We start from the raw sequence: 25,369 nt of genomic DNA, 5'->3' as shown, positions 1-25,369 counted from the left end.
GCCCTGGGGGTAGTGCACTAGGCAAGAATATTGAGAGATATTTTATAAAGCTCTATTCCCCTGACTCATCAAAATTGTGATGGTCAATTGTCCTGTGTGCATCAAAATTTTAATTGGCACATAATTGTATATATTCATGGGATATAGTGTGATAGTTCAATACATGTAGCAAATCAAGGTACTTAGAATTTCCACCATTTTAAACATTATTTTTTTTCTAGTGGGAATCTTTAAATTCTTATTTTCTAATTATCAGGAAATATGTAATAAATTGTGAACTACATTCACCCTCTTGTGCTGTAGAACATTAGAAATGATTCTTCTTATGTAACTTGTTACTCATGATCCAAACTTCCACTATTATTCTCTCCACATTCTTCCTCAAGTCTAGTAACCATTATTCTGCTCTCAACTTCTATGAGATCTTATGTTTAAGATTCCACATGAGTGACAACTTATGGATGGTATTTGTCTGTCTTTTTTCCTTTAAATTGTCTCTTCAGTTACACCCATGTTGCCACCATTGCAGGATAATATTTTTTATGACTGAATATTGTTTCATTTTATATACATGTTATAAACTTACATATACATAATTTAATTGGGTATTCATGAATCCAACTTAAATTATATTGATCTTTGTACCTGTGCATTCATAAAATGTGGTTTTCAATAGCTTTGCTATTAATGAACAGATATGGGCAAGTGTTCAGTGTTAAATTGTCAGCCTCATTGTGGTATGACATATACCAACAGCAAAATTTGTGACAAATTTCATGTTCTTCTCTACAGACATAATGAATTTTATTTTAAAAGAGAAACATTGAAAAATCTGTGGAACAGTAGGAAATATCTTCAAAAGTGTATTCATCAAAATCTGTTTTAATCTTCATAAACCTGAAAGGTTCCATTATAGCGATAGAAAACTTTTTGCTTAACACAACCATAAAGTGAGCATGTTCAAAAAGAACTTATTTTGACAATTTCATCTCTACCATTCCTTCTAGTATACAATGATCTATAAATGGATGTGGGGAGAGAATTGGTTGAAGCAAAAGAAATAAAACTAATAAATCTTAGAGGGTTAAAACTGAAAATATATGAACACTGAATTTGAGTTTTAGACATGACCAAAAAAAAATAAAAATAAAAGGAAATCTCTGAAAACAGTTGTTATAGGAAATCACAAGTGTTGTTAAGAACGACTTGTGTCATGGAACTGAATGGTAATGTTCTCAAATCTGGATTGCTGAAAAGAATGCTAATCATGAATGCAATGTAATACTAAAAGCTTCACAAACCATCAGATGCTTCAAAAGTTCTAAAGTTAGAGCTTTAGAGAAAGACGTGTTTTTTTTTGTTTTGTTTTGTTTTGTTTTGTTTTGTTTTGGTGTTACCAGCATTAATTGCCATTATAACTGTAAACCAGTTGCTTCACCTCTCTCCCTCATTCTGAATCAGTAAAAGGGACATTATGTCTTTTCTTAAATAGTGAGAATCACATTACTTACACTGAAACTATATCTCCATTGAAAAATACTAAAACTCGCTCAAATACCGAACAAGCTTCACCAATGTCACCAGGGGACCAGGGATGTTGGGGGGATCAAAGTTCATGATAGGAGTCAAAGGACACCACTAGCATCCGTGACTAGGTATGGTTCAAGGAGGACTAGACTCTTGTCCCAGCCTCACTTCACCTCAACACCTAAACATGTATCTGAATGTCACTCAGTAATGAGTATGGACAGCACAAAAGCGGACTGTCATGCTAACATTTGTGCTTAATGGAGCTGTGTGCAGTTTTCCTGAAAGGAAGGAAGAGTCCATACCCAGCTTCCTATTGTGGGATGACATGTCTGCCTAGTTACAAAAGAGGGAGCTTGTGGGAGTCATTTTGAGATATTTGGATCAATACTGACCTAAGAACTCAATTATGTTTTGAAAGTAGTAAACTAATTTCTCTTTAAAGCATTTTATTTTACTGGATTGAAAACTAAATCATGTTGATTTGTTGTGTACAGCATGATGTCTTCATAATATGGATACATTGTGCAAAGGCTTAATTGAGATAATCAACACATGCATTACCTCACATCAGTATCCTTTTTGAGGTAATAACTCTTAAAATCTAATTAGCTAGATTAGCTTAGATTTTATGTAGCTAAAATCTGTCTTAGGTAGAATTTCAGTATCAATCAGTTTGACTCAAAGCTTTTGTACTTCATTCAACCTCATAGAGATTTCCCTGGATAAAAATACACAGGCCAATCTCCTATGTTTGTTTAAAACTTCTTCCATTTTCTTTGGAATTGTCTTATTGAAATCCTTTAACCTTCACTTGTTCTGACTCACTTATGGGTAGATTGCTTTCACACAGAAATGGCTGAAAATGCTGAGTCTCATTTTGGGATAGGAAGAATATTAGAATAAATTGGACACTATAACTCTATGTGCATATATGATTATATGACTGATGTAACTCTAAATCATGTACAACCATAAGAATGAGAAGTTATACTTCATTTATGTATTTGTCAAAATTCATTCTACTGTCATTTATAGCTAATATGAACACATAAAAAGCATAGCATATCTATTTTCATGTTTATTTTTCTATTTTTGTTATACATCCATGTATAAATATGTTGTGTTTTAAAAAAATAGTATATAAAAATAAAAAGTAAGGGTGGAGACGAAGATGGTGGTGTGGAGGAAGTGTAAAATTTTTGTTTGTTGCTAGCTCAGGATTCAAGCAGCAGAAATACTGCTAACCAGTGGGGGGGGGGTTGAGAGAAAGATGCACCAAAATTTAATATCAGAATCATAGAGACACAGAGATTCAAGCATTTTGAACATAGGAGAGGAAAGGATACCCCAAGAATGCAACCTGTAATTTCACTGTTCCAGTTCACTGCAAAGCAGAGGGGCCACCCAGGCAGAACAAGAGCCAGATTCTGCTAAGAACATTTGGCAAGGGGAACCCATAGCCACAGGGGTGGTCTGAAATTGTTTGACCTAGAGGCACTGCAGCCAGCTGGTGCATGACGGGTGTTCCATGCTTCTCAGCTAGAGAGCTGATGTGGGATGCCATTTTGAAAAGGCTACCCAGTGGCTTTCTGCTTTGGGAGCCTGGGGGTCCTTAACAAGCTTTGATGAAGTGTTGCACTAAGATATCTAGAGTGCTCCACTCAGTGCTCTTCTGAGGTGGGCACAGAAGGCATCGTGCATAGGTTGGACTCAGGCCAGAGGTAGAGAGTGCAGTGAAGCTCTCTTTCCCTTTGGGTTTGACATCTTGTGGCTAATCTCTTGGGGTTAGTCACAGAGAATCTTAAAACTGGAAAATCAGGCACATATGCTCTTAGAATTTGATCTGGGGAAGTTCATAGTTGTGGACAGTGGGTGTGTAATATCAGTGGAGAGTTAATCACTTTGCCCTCAACACAGAGTCCACACAGAGTCCACAGGAATCCTCCCACCATCCAGAGACCCAGTAAGGATTGCATGTTCCAGGGAACCAAGGTGAGAGCAAGCATTCACTCTAGAGAAATACCTCATGACAAATCCAAAACACTGGTCAAAAGTAAGCCCCAGCTGTCTGATCTTCAGCATCGGCCCTGTCCTAGGAGTGAAACTTCCTAGCATGCACAGATAAAGTATGATTTTCACTACATCCCATTGTGTAGTAACTTAATTAACATATTAACTTTGTTATTAACTTTGGTGACAAGGGGATCTGAGGACTGTCACATATAGTTTCAGTTGAAGGCCACTCCAGCTGCAGCTGAGGGAGCAACTCAAAGAAGACAGGGTTAAAAACCTCCAGCCCTTGCTGTCCCGCAGGAGCACACTGTTCCAGAAGAAAGGGAAAGGAAGACAGTAGGGCACAGGCAGTGAGCAGGCATTTCTGCCAATAGTTGGGACCACCTCCGCGGAGACATCTCCTCCCTTTTTCAATTAGAGTATTTTTCTTCTTTTTCTATCTGGTGTGTGTGTGTGTGTGTGTGTGTGTGTGTGTGTGTGTGTTTTCATGTTCTACCTCTCCTGATTGATTCATGAATATACACAAATTCTTTTTTCTTTTTCTCTTTGTCACTTTTCCCCTTCTTTTTCTTTTCTCAACCATGTGTTACTTTGCTTGGCTTTGATGTTTTAGGGGTAGCGTTTCTTGTCTTTTGTTTAGCGGAACTTTTTGTTTTAGCTCTTATTTTTCTATTATTCTTTCACTCTTCCCTTCTCCCTTCAGGAGCCAAGTTCATTTGGTCTGACTCTCTTTAGTTATGTTCTTCCTTTTTGAAATGTTTTAGTGCTCCATCCTTATAGCTACCTCTCTTTTGCTTTATATCTGTTCACCTTTTGAATATTTAAAACTTTTGCCATCCACCCTTTTCCTTTTCTCTTAATGAACTGAAATTCTACTGTCTTTAAGAACATTTTAGTTTATATTACTACAGCTCTTGCTCTTGCTGCTGTTGTGGTTCTTGATGCTGCAGAGGGCATAATCAACATCTGCTATGGATCAAATGCCTGATCTAGTTCTTGGCTCTTTATTGTAGTTGCTGTTGTTAAATGATGATCCCAGCATTCCACTTGTTGAAGTGGTTACTGATGTGTGTGTTTGTGTGTGTGTGAGAAATAGAAACTCCAGTGGTCCATTTTCAGAATATAGCCTAATACCTTCCAATTGCAGCTATTTAAATTAAAGCCCTTCATTTTCCCTACCCCAATGTTGAAATTAGCTGGACACAGATTATAATCCCAAACTCCTCTACTCAGATTGATGGGCCGCACTGCATTAGGGATATAACCAGGCTTACTTCACACACACTGGCTAGCCAAGTTCTGGTGGCACACCTGTCCAGCAAGAGTGTAAGTTTGCCTTGCCCACCCACTTTTGAGCACATGTTAGATTTCTTGGGGACCTTGATCTGTCTAACATATGTCAAAAGAAGCACCACACATTTATTCTAATGTTAAATATTGATTACGACTGCATCTCAGCAAAGTGCTAGCACACCTGTTTTCACACACAAATTGACCCTGCTAAAGCTTCAACAATACTTTAACACATATAATAAGGAAGAGAAAAAGGAAAAAAAAAAAAACAAAACAACAACAATGAGGATGCCTCAAGTAGCCATGACTACAGGAGAACATCTGGTAGTCATGGACGTCTAATCTTACAGAAAAATCAGAGAAATATTCTAAAATAATTATCCAGAAAATCTCATGGGTTACAGTGACCCTACAGACGTGAATTTAATCAACAGTTCTTCAAAGGCAAAGTGAGAGTCACTGGCAGTTGAAACTAACACTCAGATGACACTGAGCCTACATGTTGAAGCTAAGAAACACCAACATGACTTATTACAAAAGAGATACCTACACAGTAATGGACATCTTCATCCAAGAGGAATTCATCTCAACAGATGCACAAACCCAAGACCTCCAAAAACACGAAGAAAAAAAAAAGACAAACAAGTCTGTGACCAAAAGTTATAATTATCCAAAAAAATGAACACACAGATATGAAGGATGATGAAATTTCAAAGAAAGACTTAAAAATCAATTATGGAAATTGTTAGTGGTATGAGAGATGATCTAAGAAGTGAACTATGAAATTAATTAAGACTGCAACTATAGGAGGTAAAAGAAAATTTTAATAAAGAGATGTAGTTTCTGAAAAGAAACCCATCAGAACTCTTGGACATGTTAACCAAAAGTTATAAAATAAAAATTTTACTTCAAAGTGTCACCAACAAGCTAGATTATGTAGAAAGAGAAACTCAGAACTTCTAGATCAGGTATTTGAGCTGGAATATTCAAGCAGTATAGGAAAGAATAAAAGAGCTTCAATAGAGCATACAAGAAACATGGGAAATTAAGAGAACAAAGTTAAAATTCATCAGAATAAAATAGGGCCCAGAAATGCAGGATAGAGGAATTAAGAAGGAAATTTTACAGTGAAGTAATAGCAGAAAAATCCAAACATTAGGTCCAAAAAGGCATCTATATATAGAAGTCATATAGAATCCTGAATAGGTAAGATCAAAAAAGAACCTGCCCAAGACATTGGAATCATTATCAAAATGCCTGACAGTGAAAATAAGGATAGAATATAAAAGCTGCAAGAGGAAAATTGTAGATCACATCATTTAAGCAGACCAAAAAGACCCACTTCAAACTTCTCAACTGAGACTCTAAAAGCTAGAAGGACTCAGAAGAGATAATCCAAGATCTGAAGAAAAATAATTACCAGCCAAGGTTGCTATTTCCAGGAAAGCTATCATTCAGAATCAAAGAAGACATAAAACCTTTCCATGGTAATGATAAATTAAAACATTTCATGTTCATTATACCTATACTTCAGAGAATACTTCAATCCTACACCAAGAAAAACTCAAAAAACACACCCCAGAAATCTTAAATGAATGAAAATCTATAGAAGAGAAAGTAACCAAATGAAAATTAAGAAGAAATTAAATCTGTGGAAAACAACCAAAGGACTAGAAATAGCAAGCATCTTTCCATAATAACTCTGAAGACAAATGGTCTCAACTCTCCAATTAAAAGACATGGGCTGGATTAAAAAACAAGATGCATCTATACATTCTTTACACCACAATCAAGTTGGACTAATCCCAGGGTTGTAAATTTGGCTGAATATACTTAAATCAGGAAGTATAATTCGTTAATAGAATCAAAGACAAAAATCACTAGATCACCTCAATAGATGCCAGAAAAGACTGCCCAAATTTGGCAGATATCATTCCAAAACACTGAAAAAAAGTAGAGTACAAGCTTTCCTCAACAATGTGAAGGCCATATATGAAAAAACAAAGCCAACATCAACCTTAACTGAGAAAAACTGAAAGCATTAGTTCTAAAAACAGACACAAGACAAGGATACCCACTCAAACCACTCCTATTCAATATAGTTCTTGACAATCCAGACAGAGCAATCAGGCAAGGGAAGGGAATTCAAGGGATACAAATAGGAAAAGAAGAAATCAAATTATCTCTCTCCACTAATGACATGATACTGTGTCTAGAAGTCTAACCAAAAAATTCAGCAGAAGACCTGACAAATGAATTCAGCAAAAAAGCAGAATACAAGATGAATATTCATAAATCAATAGCTTTTCTATACTCCAGTAATAAATTTACCAAGAAAGAAATCAAGAAAACTACTATATTCAAAATAATTTCAAGACCAAAAAGTGCAGAGGAATAAATCTAAAAATGTGAAAGACCTCTACAAGGAAAATTATAAAACACTGATAAAGTCCTTAGAAGTTGAATAGGTAGACTTAATATTACCAAAATGACTGTATTACCAAACACAATCTACAGGTTCAATGCAATCCCCATTAAAATACCAATAGCATTCTTCATAGAACTTGAAAAGCAGTATCTGATATTAAATTACATGACAGATTTATAGTAACAAAAAGAGCAAGGTAATGGCTTAAAATGTGATATAAAGACCAATTTAATAAGCTAGACGACCCAAAGACAAATCCATGTGAACCTTGAAAAAGATGACAAAATCACATTTCATGAAAAACGTAGCCATTATAACAAGCAGCATTGGAAAAAAAAAAAAAATGTTTCCAACATGTAGAAGAAAGAAACTAGGTCCCTACTTCCTGAGTGTACAAAACTATGCTCCAAGTGTATCAAAGACTAATGAATCAGATGGGAAATAGTCTATAAGCAAACAAAGGTAAAAGTCTCCAACAGCATGTCTCAGGAACTAAATTCCTTAACAAGACAAAGAATAAATAAGTGGCATGACATTAAATTAAAAGGTTTCTGCAGAACAAAGGAAATCATTAAGAGCATGAAGAGACCCTACAGAATGGGAGGAAATATTTTCTAGCTACCCTTTCAAAAACAGATGAATAATCAGAATATATAAAAAAACAAAGAGTAAAAACTCAATACCAAAAAGAAAAAAATAATATTACATGGGCAAAAGATTTAAAGATACATTTGTCAAAAGAAGAAATAAAAATACCCAACAAATACATGAAAAAATGTTCAGCATCCTTAGCAATCAGACAAATGCTAATCAAAACTATACTGACATTCCAACTCACTCTAAATACAATGGCTTAGCAAGAAAGGAAAAAAAATGCTGACAATAATGTAGATGAAAGGAGAATTGTATGCCATGCTGGTGGGACTGTAAATTTACACAGCCATTTTATGGAAAATTGTGTGCAGATTTCTCAAAAAAAAAAAAAAAAAAAAAACTAAAATAGATCTGTCATACAAATCTAGCTAGAGCACTCCCTGGTATTTATCTAAGAGTGTCAAAGTCAAGACAGCAGAGAGACAGCTGCACACCCATGTGCATCACAGCACTATCCACAATGGCCAAGGTAGGGAATCAGCTTAGATAACCATCAGCAGATGAATGGATTTAAAAGGTGGCATATATACACAATGGAGTATTAATGAATCAGTAAAATGAGTGAAATTATGTCAGTTGCAGGAAAAAAAAGATGGAAGTGAAGATCACTGTGTTAAGAAAATCAAGCCAGACCTAGGAAGACAAGTTTCACATGCCTTTTCATATGTGAAATCTGGTTATGGGGGACAATAAGGAGTAGAACGGAGACGATGAGGAAAGGGAAAGGTGCCAGGGGAGGAATTTAGAGAGGGTTATGGGGAAAGTGACATTAAATAAAAGGGTTTCATGCATGCAGGAAAATGTTACAAATAATCCCTTCTCAGGAACATTCAGAGGCACTCATTAATGTTTTAACAGCAGCCAAAGAACCAAGTCCACATGCTTAGAAAATAAAATGGCCACCAAAGCTCATAATCTTCATCATAATTCTGAGTTTTGACAGTGAAGAACAGTTGCTCTAGCCTACACGTGTCTCTTCTCAGGATATTAATAATAGAATGGCAGCTTTGCACTGACTTCTGTGTCTTCACTTGTTATCTAGTTAATCTCCATTACAACTCTGAAACAAGGATTGTTTGGGCTGTTTCACAGGCTTGGATGGATGGTGCACTCACATTCCCACAGAATGGTCTGTGCCTTGGGTCTCAGGTTCCTTGATCATTTTCTGACCAGAGTCATAGAGATGCTACTAACCCAGCAGAGCTGGCTCTCTTCCCCATACCACCTTTTGGGCCCAGAGCTCATGGAAACAAGAGAGAAAACAGGAAAGACTGATTTGGCTGGCTGCCAACCTGACTGAAGCTGCTCATTCTAATCCTCTGGGAGCTAAAGGCTCAGAGCACCTCCAAGTCCTGCATGTGCATAAGAGCAGTAACTATTTCCCAGAATCTACACATGAATTGTTGATAAGGACAGACTCAGAGGATTCCTGACCCGGGAAGATCACATCAGCCACAGATTGCCAATGCTATTTAGTTCTGAGAGGCCAACCCAGTTGGATGCAGAGTTTCATGAACTGAGGGAGTTATCCTTAAGATAAGCATAGGCTTGCTTGCAATCCCTGACTTCAGGGACCTGCCACTCCAAGGCAGCTTTCCTGTGTTACTGATTTGTAAATGTCTCATATTACATCTCCCATAACTGGTTTGTATGCTTCATTTCAGCTGGACACTTCCGCTGGCCAAGGCATGCTGAGGGGGCTTGGAGCAAGGTTAGCGTTTTTTTGTTTGTTTGTTTTCCAAAACATCATTTTCCATAGAAGCCTAATGGTTTGAAGCTGACTTTAAAAATTTATTTTCTGTTTTGGGCAGTTTTTGCCTCATATTCACAGGATTTTGCAATCCTATGGAACCAAATAAACCCAGTCTTTACATCCAGCTTTATTTAGGAAGCTTCTGTTTTCTGCCATTTTTTCCAAATCACTGAGGAAAAGAAATACTAGGTTTAAGATACAAATTGATGAACCTGCAAAGCAGAAGCCAGTGTGGCTCAGTGAGCATGCTAGCTCCATGCAGAGGGTTCTCTGCAAATCAGATGACCTGTGACAAAATCAACACCCACAAACCCACTCAGAGACCTACATAGGTACAATATGTGACTTCCTTATTCGTATTTTTTTTTTTTGTCAAGGTTACACTAGAGTCTTGGGTTTACAGGTAAGTTAGATTTAACGTATGTATCTGTTGTCACATATTTTTATGAGTAATGACCAATATCCCCAGTCTACTTGGAAAAAAAAAAAAAGGTCACTCAGAATATCATAGATCTAGCTCTGATAATGAAGAGAAAGTTCACTTACTGATGGTAATATATACCATTTGTAGAAAACACAGATGAGAAAATATTTTAAATGACACACAATTGTCCTTTACCATATAATTAGGATAAGCAGTATTTGTCTATAGTTTGATTTTTGAAATACTTTTCTATGGACAAGTATTATTTTTGACAATTTAGATCATAATATATGAGCTATTTTATATTCTGTTTTTCACTCTTATTAAAGTGAATGTTTCCATATTACTAGTTTGTGCAAATAACTGTAATGTCCCCTTGATGTTATAAAATTCTAATTCATTTAAATTTTCCTCTTTATGTAGACATTTGGAGAACATTTGAAAGAACATTTGTTTTTAGTTTTTCATTACCATAAAACATATTGTGCAATAAATTCTATATGCATATTTTTTTCATATGTTTATGAAGAGTAGATTTCTAAGGATAAGGGGTACTGGATAAAAGGACATGACCAATTCTAAAGACTTTGTTTTATAGAGTTAAATTTCAAGAGTATTTTATACCAACACACACTCACCAGCATAAGATGCTATAACTTTCATCAATATTTATAAGTTTGCCAATGAAAAACATATCTTTGTCTTTAAGTTGCATTTCTCTGATGACTTATGAAGCAGAATATTTATTTACGTGTCTGAGTTCCTTGATTAAAATTATTTTATTAATTTTACACTATTTATAATGGTGAAAGGTTGTTTTAATTTTTTAAGAAACAATTTCAGTAATCACCATTGCCACATTGCTACAAGCATTTTCTAATGTGTTCCCTATGTTTCTGTGGCAAATTGCATCATTTTTTCCTGTGACTTATTCCATTATTTTCACATAAAAGCTCCTTCTAACTACATATTAGATATATGTTGATGTATTCCTTTTTCTGTTCTTTACAGATCTTTGGGTTACCTGACATTTTATTACATGATAACTTTTCACTTTGTGTGTGTGTGTGTGTGACAGCATTAAGGAAAATTAAGTTTCATAAAATGCCTATATAGTTATTGAAAACCTTTTATGAACTATGCATTGACATCTTTTAACTATCCTTGAAAGATAAGGCTCTTTTGTAATATGACCCTATTTTCTTTTTATTGAGTTTATGTATGTCAATTTCTTCAGTTTATATTTTTAAAATAGTAAAACATTTTAACTCTATCAAGTCTAATCTTTTTGTTTTGCTTAATGTATGTATTTCTGTAGTGAAACTATTTTCCTAAATATAGTTGATAATTTTTCATCTCTTGAGTACTTCACTTATGTTCTCTCAAATTTGGGACAAATTTTTCCAGAATAACAATAATGCTATGAATTCTTTTATTTTTATTTATTTTTTTATCTTGAATCATACTTATAATATGGTTTAAAGTATTTTCCAATCAAGTATAACAAGTATAAGGAAAGCTATATTTTTAACTTTATGATTTAAAGTTTGAAATGTGATAATGTTATTCTTCAATTCCTTTACATAACTTGATAATTTTCCTATTTTATATGTGAGAAACTTCAGTAGCATTGAGACCAAGAACTGGACACCACATCTTTTGACTAAATCAATGTAATTAAAAAAAAAAAAAAAAAAGTCTATCTGACTCTAACACTCTGTCCATCACATTATGGTGGTTCTGTTTTCTCAGCTTAAACGTGTCTATACTATAAAAAAATCCAGAAAGAACTTTTCATGGTTTCTCCTAACCTGGATTTTCATTTGCAAAATGTCCTGTGACCCAAACATGACAGATGATCAACAGAGAGTGAATTCTGAATTTTCAAGTAAATTTGGACATGCTTGATTGTATCAACTCTGTCTTTTTTAGCCCACAACATGCTTTTTCCAGGGTGTTTTAATTTTCATGATATGTATTCGTAATCATTGAATTGTATCATGAAGCCACAAATAAAACTGGCAGGTGTGTCTTACTATAACTTTAAGCATTCCCTAAATTCATTTGATTCTTTTATGCTAATACTTCATCTCCAATTTAAAATTGAGCACATCTGATGTTTATAGTCACCCTGAAAACAAGTTAAAAATATCAAGACTGACAACATTCTCTGTGGCTTCATCAGTCCCAGTAACTACAGAAGAGAGTCCAGTGTAGATGCCCATGGATTTAAGTCTCTACTCTTCCTGTGTTCCTCTTTTTTTGGTAAAAATATTGTGGCATTTATTAGGAGAGTAGCCATACATGTATAATTATAGGAAAGGCAGTGTCATAAAATCATGCTTATAAATATGAATGAATTGTGTGTGTGTATGTGTGTGTGTGTGTGCTTGTGAAGGTATGCATTCCTACATTTTTGTGTAAGGAAGAAGAGGGCTATGTGTTCATTTTATGACTAATAGTATTGCTTGACTTTGAGTCTTGAGTTTTTCTGCTTGGGAACTACATCAGTGTTGCAAAAAAATTTCCATTTGAAGTTATTTCATTGTTCAAAACTTGCCACAATTTAAATATTTGTACTATTTCACAGATCAATCAATCACACCGATGCCATATTGGATTCATGGAGCAAGTGAACAATGTGACAGAATTCATCCTGCTGGGCCTGACCCAGGACCCACATTTGCAGAAACTCCTATTTGTTGTATTTCTGGTCGTCTACTTTCTCACCCTGCTAGGCAACCTACTCATTGTTGTGACCATCACCACCAGCCCAGCCTTGGGTTCCCCCATGTATTTTTTTCTGTCCTTCTTGTCCTTTGTAGATAGCTGCTGCTCTTCTACCATAACCCCTAAAATGATAGTTGACTTACTTGCTGAAAAGAAAACTATCTCCTTTAGTGGGTGCATGACTCAGCTCTTTGCAGAACATTTCTTTGGGGGAGTTGAGATCATTCTGCTCACAGCGATGGCCTATGACCGCTATGTGGCCATCTGCAAGCCCCTGCACTATATGATCACCATGAACAGGCGAGTATGTGGCCTCCTGGTATCTGTGGCCTGGGCTGGAGGATTTCTTCATGGTCTGATTCAAACTCTTTTCATGGTCTGTTTCCCCTTCTGTGGGCCAAATGTCATTGATCATTTCATCTGTGACCTTTTCCCCCTCCTGAAACTCTCCTGCACAGACTCTTACATGTTTGATCTCTTTGTGGCTGCCAACAGTGGCCTGATGTGCATGCTCATTTTTGCGATTCTCATCACCTCCTATGTCCTCATCCTTTGCTATCTAAAGACTCGCAGCCCTGAAGAACGGAGGAAAGCTCTCTCCACCTGTGCCGCCCACATTGCTGTAGTCATCCTCTTCTTTGTACCTTGTATATTCATGTACTTTCGGCCCATGGTCATCTTTCCCATTGACAAAGTGGTAGCTGTATTTTCTACTATGGTGTCACCCATGTTAAACCCTTTAATCTATACCCTCAGAAACACAGAAGTGAAAAATGCTATTAGGAAGCTCTGGGGCCAAAGAATCATCTTGGGCAACAATTCATATGAATAGAATGAAATATAACCAAGTCCACTTAAAAATAGAAACTCCTTGACATCATGAATTAGTGACCAAAATGACTTTGCTAGACAGCATAAAGTTTTCATTACAGGTGTAAATCCAATAGCTTATGAATGCAATACAACAAGTGTCTACAAAGCTTTCGGTGAATTGCATTACCAACAGGCCAGGTAGTTGCATTATTTCAAGAAAGAGATTTAATAGCTAAATACTTTGTACTGCACAGTATAAATCCCATCCACCAAATTTCAGGTCACTATTCCTGTGAAAAACAGTGAACAATCATAAATGAATTAATTTGGAGAAATGAGAATCATTGAGGCACATTCATAAATTAAGGATATGTTGCATAACTCTAAGGGGCACCAATTACCTTAAAATCTTCCTATTTCCAAAAATTATTTTCTCTAACAAAAGTCATGGAGGGAACTAAAATTCGTCCAGATACAGACCTACTGGACACTTGGACATTATTTCTCAGATAAAAGATACTTTGGAGAAAATTTTTCTACACACTACATTACCTCCCAAATAGCTCTTCTGGGCTGAATTTGTGTTTTAGGTAATAGAGACAAAGGTAGCTCACATGCACACACATGTAAACACACACACACACACACACACACACAGACACACACACAATTGATGATATCTGAATAATCAAGGCAGACTTTCTGCACATTCAAATTTGAGGGAACAAAAGAGAAAAAATATATATATTAAGGTTAAGACCAGAACACAAGTCCTGCAAATCTTATAGACATCACTTCTACTGTCACATAGATTGAATTAAAAAGGGCTCCTTTTCAGAGCCTATGTCTTTTGTTAAGTATACATGTACAATGGAGTTCTACTCAGCCATTAAAAGAAATGACATTTACAGGGGAAAAAAGGGTATAAATGCAAATATTATTCAACTCAGAAACTCAAAGGTCAAATGTTTTCTCTCATATGCAGAATCCAGAGTAAAATAAAAGAAAGGTGGAGGGAAGGATGAGATAACATGAGAATCCAACCAAACACAAATTAATAGATCAGTGAAAGGAAGTAGAGGAAGGAGAATGGAAGAGGGGCAGAGAACAGGAGGGAAAAGGGGAAGGAAAAAGGGGGGATCCTGAACTGAAACTGATTCCCATGCGTGCATGTGTGTCTCAGGATGAAACCAACGACTTTGTATATAGTACATGCAGGTGACTTTCAGCAGGTTAATAAAACATTGATTTCAAATTGGACTTGAGTTTTCCTCAGTTATGGATAACCCATCTGGTGATCATAAAGCATCAGTGTGCAAAGCTTTACTTTCTGTCCACATTCTTTTAAGTAAGATCATTTTGCAGAAGTGACTGATACATGTCCCATACAGATGGAACTAATTAGCAGCCAATTCTTAATTCACAGCTTCATTTTCCCCTCCTGCAGCAAGGCTGAAAGATGAACATTGAGAGGAAAGGGTCATACTGAGTAACCCATGGAGGACAACTGCGTTAGAGAAATTCACAATCTTTCCTGGGTGAAGAAGAAATAAAATTGTATGTGTTAAAGCACTAGGACTTGATTTTGTTATAACAAAAAAATGCATCTAATCCCAACTAAGGCATCAAATAACTTCATCCTTTAAAGACTCATCAGTATTAAGAAAAGAATAGGTTAATATAATATTTGCAGTTATCTCAATCTCCTATAGTGTAGGGTGTATAAGTAGCAATCCTTATAAAACCAAATCCCCAGAGGGACCTTTTGGGTTCAATGTAATTAAATTACACATTTAAAACACAAATTTATATAACTTCTTCATATTCCTATTATCTACAATATAAGGCAAATACTGAAGAAAATTCTACAACTTTATACTATAGCAGTGCCAAGAAAAATTATGACCTCCAATGTGAGCTAGGACTGTAAAGCCTCCAGGGCATATTCCCTCAATAGCTCCTTTTTTTCCTACATGTTTTTCTTAGCTTATACTCCAATTTTCCACCAATTCCCTATGATCTATATTCTACTATATTTCCTTGAATCGCAGAAGATTATGCTTCCTACTTGTCAGGAAAAAAGACAAAACAACATCATTCTTTCAATCTTAAGTTTCTTCATCAACAATTGTATACATTTTCTAACCAAAAGATTAAAAAAATAATACTTTATAGTGCCTGTATCACCTCATAAACATCAACTTGAACAACTATTCAAATATAAGCACCTCAAAGGAGCTTAGGTGAGATTTAGGTGAGAGCTGATAGCTCCTGGACATAGCACAGAAACAAGAAATGACATGTGAAAGGGGATGGGATAGAAACTTTTGCAATACCTGCATCACCCTTCCCCCAACACCTGGCAGTACAGCATGGAGAGATCTGATGTCCCTGGGGGAAACAGAGGGAAGTGAGCACTGAACTGTGCCTTGGACACACACCAAGTCAGTCTCAATCAAAGCCAACACTGACTGCACAGCTGGCCTGATCTCCAAGTCCAAATACCAGCAGGCTGACCCCAGCAGCTTCAGACCTTCAAATTGTCCCACTCACACCAACCCTCATGATTCAGCCTCAGGTCTGTTTTTGGCAGCTGTGGACATTGCTGGTGGAAATGGTGCAGCTGTTTATGGAAAACAGAAAAAAGATCCCTTGACTGCTTAAACATCAAACTAACATAGGATGCACAAACCCAACTTCTGAGTATTTATACAAAAGAATAGAAATCAAATTGCAACTTTCTTAAAGTCCAAAATGATTTCAAAATGAAAGAATGCAAGACATGGTGGTACACACCTGTGATCCCAGTAACCGGGGAGGCTGAGGCAGAAGATCACAGGTTCAAGGCCAGCCTTAGCAACTTAGCCTGGCCCCAAGCTATTTAATGAGACCTTGTCTCAAAATGATAAACAAAAAGGATGGGACTAAGCATTACACAGTTCATACTTCAGTAAGTGTAAGGAGGAAAACAAAACAAAACCTGATAAAACAAAACCTGCATCAAATAAAAGAATTGACACAAAGAAATGTAAGAAATACCTGCACTTAGTGTTTTCATTGCAGGATTAAAGAGATGTAATTTTTTAAGCATTCCTGTATAGAGGAATGGATAAATAAATAGTGGGGTATACATAGAATGGAATTCTCTTCAATCCCACAAAAGAAGAAATCCATCCAAAAGCAACTATACAGATGAACCACGAGTTCAACATTTTAGATGAAAAAAAAATCAAAGGAAAACAAATACCCCATTATTCCACTGATATGAGGTATCTCAAATATTAAAACTCACAAAAATATTGAGTGGTAGTTGCCATAGGCTGGGTGAGCAGAAATTTCAGAGTGTTTATTCAACCAATACCAAGTTTTAATTATGCAAGATCAATAATTTGTAGTGATTTGTTACATAACATTGTGTCTATAGTTAATAGTAGTGCATTGTATACTGAAAATTTGTTAATATGGTAGATCTCAAGATAAAATAAATGCAATAATAAGAAGCAATCAATAAAGGATAAACAAAACATCATGTGTATACAAAATGGAATATCATTCCCTCTTTAAAATAATTATCCATGAGTTGTCTTTCCACAGAGTCTGTTACCTGTGATCAACTGAGGTCTGAAAATACCAAATGCAAATCTTAGAAACAGTTCACTAAGTTTTGAATTGCACAATGTTCAGAGCAGTGTGATTTGTGTTCAGAGCAGTGAGGCCATCTCTCTCTGTCCCACCGGACCGGTGAATTCTCCGTTGGAGCAGTGTGTCTACACCATGTGAGCTACATGCCCACTTGTCACCCAGCAGCAGTCTTAGTTGTCAGAATGACTGTCACAGTTTTGCAGTGTTTGTGTTCAAATAACCCTTACTTCATTAATCATGGTCCCAGGTACAAAAGCAGAGATACTGGTAATTCAGATATGCCAAAAAAATCCATAAAGTGCTTTCTTTAAATGAAAAGACAAAAGATTTGACTTAACAAAAAGAAGAAAAATCATATACTGAGGTTGCTAAGATCCATCATAGAAGCACTATTCATGAAATTGTGAAGAAAGCAAAAGAAACCCAAGTTAATTTGGCTGCTGCACTTCACACAGCAATATTTATGACCACAGAGGGGCTAAGTGCTTAGTGTAAGGGTTTGGAGCTCTCCTGTTTCAGGAATCCATTGGAGGCCTTGGAACATATTCCCTGCAGAAAAAGGAAGATCATTGTCATTTGTTTTCCTTTTCAATTTTAACTAGTTATTTTAAATTGACAGGTTAATTTGTGTATGGTTATCATGTACAACATGATGCATTGAAATCTATCCATTGTGGGATGGTTAAATCTACCTAACTAAGTGGGCTTAATTCACACAGTTGTCATTTCTGTGATGAGAACCTTTAACATCCACACTTGGCATTTTTCAAGAATACAACAAATTGGAATTTACTGTAGTTACCAAGCTGTACAATAAATCTGAATTGTTTTCCTTATCTGACTGTAAATTTGTATCCTTTCACCTGTTTTTCCCCAACACCCACCAGCCCACCTACCCTGGAACCCACCATTCTACATTCTACTTTGTGAGATACATCTTTATAAATTTTACATGTGAACTGATGCAGTATTGTATTTCTGTGCCTGGATTATCTTACTTAGCATGTCATCCTCCAAGTACATCCATGTTGTTGAAAATGACACAGTTTCTGTTTGATTATCAAAGAATGTCCCACTATGTTGATGTACTACATGTACTTCATCCATTCAGCAGTTCACGGACACCTCCGTTGATTCCATATCTTTGCTCTGAAGAAGAGTAATGGAACAAATGTGAGAGTTTAAATGTGTCCTCAACATATCGATTTTATTTCCTTTGGGTATATACTCAGAAGTGGAAATCTGTGATCATATGGTAGTCCTCCTTTTTATTTATTAAGGAAACTCTAAACTACTTTCCATAAGGCTGGTAATTCACATTCCCACCATTGTGCAAATGTTCCCTTTCCTCATATCTTCACCAACACTTGGTATCTTTTGTCTTTTGGGCACAGTTATTCTAACTGGGGTGAGGTGCTTATTATGGTCTGAAAATGCATTTCCATTATGATTAAATGTCCAGAATTTTCTAATATACCTGTTGACCAACTGCATATCTTCTTTTGAGAAAAGATTATTTAGGTTCTTGTTCATATCTTAATTGGTTTATGTAAGCTATTTGAGTTCCTCCATTATTTTGGATAGTAGCACTTCAATTAGATGTAAGTTTTCAAATATTATTTTCCTTTCTTTTGGTTATATTTTTCTCTGTTGATTGAATCCCTTACTCTACATTTGCTTCCATTATATTTATAGTTTAAAGTCTTATATTTAAGTATTTAATTACTTGTGGGTTGAATGTTATATAAGGTATAAAATAAGAACTAAATTTTTTTCTTGGGCAAGTGCATGTCCATTTTTTTCAGTATTATTTATTGATAATCTTCCTTTTCCATTGTGTATTTTTGGCACATTTTGTCAAAAGTTAGTTGAATGTAGAAGTGTGGATTTATTTTTGAGCTCCCTTTTTTGTCCCATTGGTGTATGTATCTGTTTTTATGCCAGTACCATGCTGTTTCAGGTTTCTATCGGTTTGTAGTATGGTTTGGGCTTTTGTTCAAGATTGCTTTGGCTACACATGGCCCACTGTGATTCCTTACAGATTTTAGGGTAGGGTATTAGATGTGTGAAAAAATGTTACTAATATTTTAATAGGGTTGCATTCAGTTTGTAGTTTGCTTTGGATTTACAAAATTAATTAACAAAATTAATTCTTCTAATACATGAACATGGGATGTATTTCTGTTTATTTGTGTCTTCACATTGTTTTGCCAGTGCTTTATAGTTTTCATTGTAGAGCTCTTTCACCTCCTTGATGAAATTTGTTCCTAGGCATATGTGGCTATTGTGACTTTAAAAGTTCTTTTGATTTCTTTTTCAGATAGTTTGATGTTACTGTACAGAAACATTACTGATATCCATATGTTGATTTTGTCCTACGACATTGCTTTTTATGTGTTTTTCAGGGTTTTTCCTATACAAGATTCACCCATCTGTAAACAATGACAGTTTGGCTTCCTCCTATCTAGGCTGGATGCCTTTATTTCTTTTCTTGTTTCCTCTTTTTTTTTTTTTTTTTAAATTTTTGTAGTTGTAGATGGTGGTCAGCATGCCTTTATTTTTTATTTTTTTTTAAAGAGAGAGAAAGGAGAGAGAGAGAGAGAGAGAGAGAGAGAGAGAGAGAGAGAGAGGGAGAATTTTTAAAATTTAATTTTTAGTTTTCGGCGGACATAACATCTTTATTTGTATGTGGTGCTGAGGATCGAACCCAGGCCGCATGCATGCCAGGCAAGCACGCTACTGCTTGAGCCACATCTCCAGCCCCATCTTGTTTCCTCTTTACTACTTTCTCTGAATAGGATTTCCGTATTGCACTGGGAAAAAAAAAAAAAATGGAGAAAGGGGTCTTCATTGTCTTGTTCAAGATCTGAAATGTAAAACTTTGTACTTTTCACCATTGAATATGATGTTAGGTGTTGATTTGGTATATTTTCATTGAGGTACATCCCTTCTATATCTAATTTATTGAAAGTTTGCATCATGAAAGGGACCAGAATTTATAAAAGTTATGTTTTTCTGCATGTATTCAAATTATCTGCATATTTTTTTCCATTTATTCTATTAAGATGGTGTGAATTGGACTGGGATTGTGGCTCAGCAGTAGAGTGCTCGCCTAGCAGGAGCGGGACCCATGTTGGATCCTCAGAATCACATAAAAATAAAGGCATTGTGTTGTGTCTATCTACACCTAAATAAATAAATAAATATTTTTTAAAAAAGTGGTGTGGATTGTTTATTGATTTGCATATGTCAAACCATCTTGTATCCCTGCAATTAACTCATGTGGCCATGATTAATAATTTTTAATGTGTTGTTAGACTTACATTGGTAACAGGTAGTTGATTAATTTATGTCTTTGTTCATCACAGGTATCAACTGTTATTTATTTATTTATTTATTTATTTTTTGGTGGTGTCCTTGTCTGATTTTTGGTATGAGACCAATAGGGCCTCAAAAATTGAGTTTTGAAATGTTCTTTTAAAAATTTTGTAAGTGTTTGAGAAGAATGGGTATTAGTTCTTTTTTAAATGTTTGATAGAAATGAGCCATGAAGTTATTTGATAAAGGAATGTCTCATATTTATCAGAAAAATTTTATAACTAATTGAATCTCAAAACAAGTTAAATTGCCAGAAGCTCCATCACAGATTAACTTTGAAAGCATCTCACTACTTGAAAGAAAACATACACAAAGGTTATAGGGGGTTGCTCAGGAGTAGAGCACTGCCTAATAAGCCCAGGGCTCCAGGTTCAATCCCTAGCAACTTATAAACACACTCACACACACACACACACACACACACACACACACACGTTGAGACATACACAATATTATTCCACCTCTAGGAGGTAGATAGAATGGTCAAATCCACATAGGCATAGAGTAGTATAATGTTTACCAGGGACTTAGGGAAAGGAGCTAATAAAAGTAACTATTTCAATGGAGTTTTATTCAGTCATAAGGAGGATGAAATTATAACATTTGCAGAAAAAAAAATGGATGGACCTGAAGAACATTGTGTTAAGCAAAATAAGTTAAATTCACAAAGTCAAGGGTCATATGCATTCTCTCACATGTAAAAGCCAGAGAAGAGGAAGTACACTAAGAGAAGGGATCTGATAAAAACTAAAGGAGATCTGTTGACTAGAGGAAAAGGACCACAGAAGGAAGGAAGGGAGGAAAGGGGAAATGCTGGGTAAGGATATTGGCCAAATTATATTTTTATATCACCTGCATATACAAAGATGTAATAATGAATCTCATCATTATATAAAACTATAATGTACCAATAAAAATATGAAAAATAAAATAACTATTTAATGAGTAAGGAGTATCTTTGAGAATGTGAAAGTTTTTATAGATCCATGGTGACAAAGGTGGTACAACAATGTGAATGTACTTAATGCCACTGAACTTAAGACTTAAAATGGTCAAATTAGCATTTTATGGTGTGTGTGTTTGTCCACAATATTTTTGTACTGAAGATTGAACCCAGTGATGTTTTATCATTGATAAATGTCCCTGATATTTTTTAATTCTTATTTTGTGACAAGAGTTTACCAGGTGGCTAAGGCTGGGCTGGTTGGTACATGAGATCCATCTACCTTACCCTCCAGAGTCTCTGGGAAAACAGACATTCATAAACATGTCCGGATAAAACCACAGCGTAAAAAAAAAAAAAAAAAAAAAAAAAAATGGGGAGGAGGACTGAAAGTGAGATTGGGGGCAAAAAAAGCAATAAACTGATGAATACTGAGAGCACAGTGTTGATAGCTCCTCTTTCCTTTTCTGTCCTGGATTTCAGGAGTGCCTCACTATGGTTTAAAGGTTAATAGCAAAAAAAAAAAAAAAAAAAAAAAAAAGGTGTTTCCAAGTGAGGATACAGCCATTCCTCATCACCTCAGAAGTTGCAGGAGACAAAATACTGCCATGGTCTATTTCCAGAATGCTCTATCTTTATCCATGGTGTTCAAGTGACTGTGACATTATAAATATTTATTGTTGGAAGCATGGTACCTAAATATCAGTGTTTTCTCTCTTGGAGTGGAAAAAAAAAAAAAAACATGCCCCTGAAGTGACCATGAACCTATATCACATAGGCAACAACCTTAAAAAAAGTTAATACCTGCATGACTTTTTTAAATTTAATTTTAATTTGTTATATATAAAAGCACAATGCATTACAATTCATATTACACATATAAAGCAAAATTTTTCATATCTTTGGTTGTACACAAAATAGAGTCACACCATTTATGTCTTCATACATGTACTTAAATTATGCAATCATTGATAGCTGGGAATCCTGCCATCTGAATCTTTTTCAGTCAGTCCTTAAGAAGAATGAACAATCTACAACACACTCAGACACAGCTTTGACCACTAGCAGTTCCATCGTTTAGAGCAACTGTGCCTTTGACACCATTCATGCTTCAGAGAAAAATCCATTCTCTAGTTTCTAGGCTTACAACCAAACCATTATCTATGCCATGTTCACAAGGTCACAATTAGCAATAAAAAAAATCTATGAACTGTAGCCTGGACATAACTTTAACCTCATCTGAAGTGCCTTTCTAAAACTAGCCACTAATGATGTTTGTGGCACCAAGTGGAAATAAGCAAAGGACTTTTGCTGTTGCCTTGGAAAATATTTCTGTAGAGCCAATTACGGATCCTCTGGGTACAGGAGGGGTCAAACATTAGCAACCCCTGCAGTCTGTGGAAGTCAATTTAAACATTTCTCTACAGTCCATGAGAAAAGGATTATAACAAAGGGTCTGTGAGCAAAGATGATTAACAAGATGGAGATTTGTTTGTGAGCTCCCATTCCTGAGCTGAATGGTTTTCTAGAGTAAAAGAGATAAAAGGAGAACTTGAGTTAGGATGAAAGGAATCTTCTTTCCACATTGTTCCTAAGCTCTAAGGAAGTAAATGTTTGGCCAAATTTATGGAGAAAACAATGTTCAACCAAGTGAATTCCCTTATTTGTTTTGTTATTGAATATAATGACTTTTATTGATTTGGATATTAGGCTGAGTTCCTTTCATTTTTAATTTGAATTGAATATAGTTCAAAATGCCTGAAAATATTTTTTTCTAAAATATTACACATAGAAGATTCATTGATATTTTCACAGAAAACCAAGAAAATGAGTAGGGATGACGTACTAGAGCTATCAAAGTATACCAACTGAAATGGTTTGTTTTTCTAAGTAAATCCTGACTGACAATGAAACCAAATGAACTACAATGGGAGAATGGTTCTACCATTCCAGGGTCCCCCTAGTGAGCTGGTGGAGTCCATTGGAAGCTGTGTTGCATTTGCCCACAGAAGGAGAAAGAAGTGACAGTGCTGTCTCCAGACAGAGGAATTCATAAGCAACAGACCAAGGTCAGTGCAAGCTGAATGTTTTTTTCAAAGTTTTAAGCAGATCAGCTTGATTTAACCAGCTTTTCATCTCTTCTGAAGTTATTTATATAGTTACATACCTGACTAGAAATTTTATTTTGCTTTAAAAATGTATTTGGACACAATTACAAGAAAATATAAATAGAAAACACTGTTGCTATTTTTTTTGCCAAGCATGATCCTGCTAAGAATGACTACAGCCACATTTAAAACATTATAGTTAACATTTATGCCTCACTAAATTAATTGAATTGGTACGCTCATGTTTAAAATGAATTAAAGTTTTCCCCTTTTCATTTTTTCCATGTTTCCACTTTAAAACTAGAATGTGTATATTCAATCTGCAAAGAATAATTAATAACTGTAGTTATCATCCTTGGGACCATGAATAGAAGGAAAACAACTCAGGGACTGAGATTTCCTGAAAACTAGAGATATGTTTCTCATTATTATTGAAGTCAAGCTATCATGCTGACTTCTGGGTCCAGAATTTTTTTAGCAATGTGATTATGGATTTTTGTCAGGTGTTGAGGAATAAAGGAAAGTGAAGTGAGAATAAAATAGTGTGGGGCTGAGGTTCTGGCTCAAGTGGTAGAGGACTCACCTAGCATACATGAGGCACTGAGTTCGATCCTCAGCACCACATAAAAATAAAGATTAAAAAAAAAAGAATAAAATAGCACATGATGTTTTATAACAACATAGATTTACTCTTGCAAATGCATGGCTAGATCATTTAAAAAAGATTTTTTTTGTACATAGTCAAAATTTCTGCCATATAGCAATGAAAACTGCAAGTTCACCTTGCCTTATTGATTTTATAATATAAATGAAAATTTTATTATCTTATATCACCCTAGTATTTGTCTTGTCAATGGAAAATCAGGGTAAGCTCACATCTCATGTAATTTCATTTGAAAAATATATGGAGAATAATGCTACCTGGGATAAAAATTTGCTCAAAGGAGCATTTATTTAAGAAATATGTACAATTAACATATCTACATCCAAAGATGTTTAAAGAAGGATCATGAAAGAAAGTCTGTTGTGGAGGGAGACTCAAGAAGTGCTTGTGAATGAATCATGCTCATTGGGCTGTGATAGAGATTATTGTTTGGCATTCAAAAAAAATACTCCATCTGCAGCTCTACTTCTATCTGTGTGTATGATGGAGAGCAACCACAGGTTGAAAAATACAGCTGGTTTAGTTTCAGAGAGATTTGACACCTTGGTACAGAATATGATTGGCTTTTATTGTGTTCATATGTGCATCCAATTATATCATAGAAAATTATAATTTTGAAAAAATTGTTATTGATGGTATTTGTCCTCACCACAACAATGAAGGAAATCATCTTTGAGGGTTTTTTTTTTTTTTGAAGAAAGAAAGAAGTTCATATGTCAACATTCATAATAGCACCTTGTTTCCTATGGTACCTCTGAAGTATTATCACTATTTTATTCAAATGAACTGGGAGAAATCTAATCTCCTTCCATTCTTTACAACTGCCTGCAACAAAGCTGAGGTAAATAAATTCTAACTCCATCCACTGCAGAGACAGGTCTCACAAGGCAATGGAGTACTTTAACACTAAATTTGATATATTGTCATTCTGAAATATTGTGATTTTTTTTTCAGATAAACTGTATGCCCCAAACAAAGGCTAACTTGACAGGAAAG

General features: G+C 35.4%; 1 protein-coding gene across 1 annotated transcript; it reads left to right on the top strand.

Moving 5' to 3' along the window:
* The first annotated feature begins 12,718 nt into the window (after nt 1-12,718).
* Nucleotides 12,719-13,657, top strand: LOC143391679 (olfactory receptor 4C5-like). The gene has a single exon (XM_076844439.1). It carries the CDS (start codon nt 12,719-12,721, stop codon nt 13,655-13,657), a length of 939 nt encoding a protein of 312 aa, XP_076700554.1.
* Nucleotides 13,658-25,369: the final 11,712 nt, after the last annotated feature.

This window comes from Callospermophilus lateralis, chromosome 2 (genome assembly GCF_048772815.1).
Source record: "Callospermophilus lateralis isolate mCalLat2 chromosome 2, mCalLat2.hap1, whole genome shotgun sequence".
In the NCBI taxonomy this organism is placed as follows: Eukaryota; Metazoa; Chordata; class Mammalia; order Rodentia; family Sciuridae; genus Callospermophilus; species Callospermophilus lateralis.
The sequence above is the reverse complement of the archived record's forward strand: the minus strand, read 5'-3'. Positions and strand labels throughout refer to the sequence as shown.

Coding starts and splice junctions, on each gene's coding strand:
- LOC143391679 (XM_076844439.1), top strand. CDS start 12,719: ATGGAGCAAGTGAACAATGTGACAGAATTCATCCTGCTGGGCCTGACC.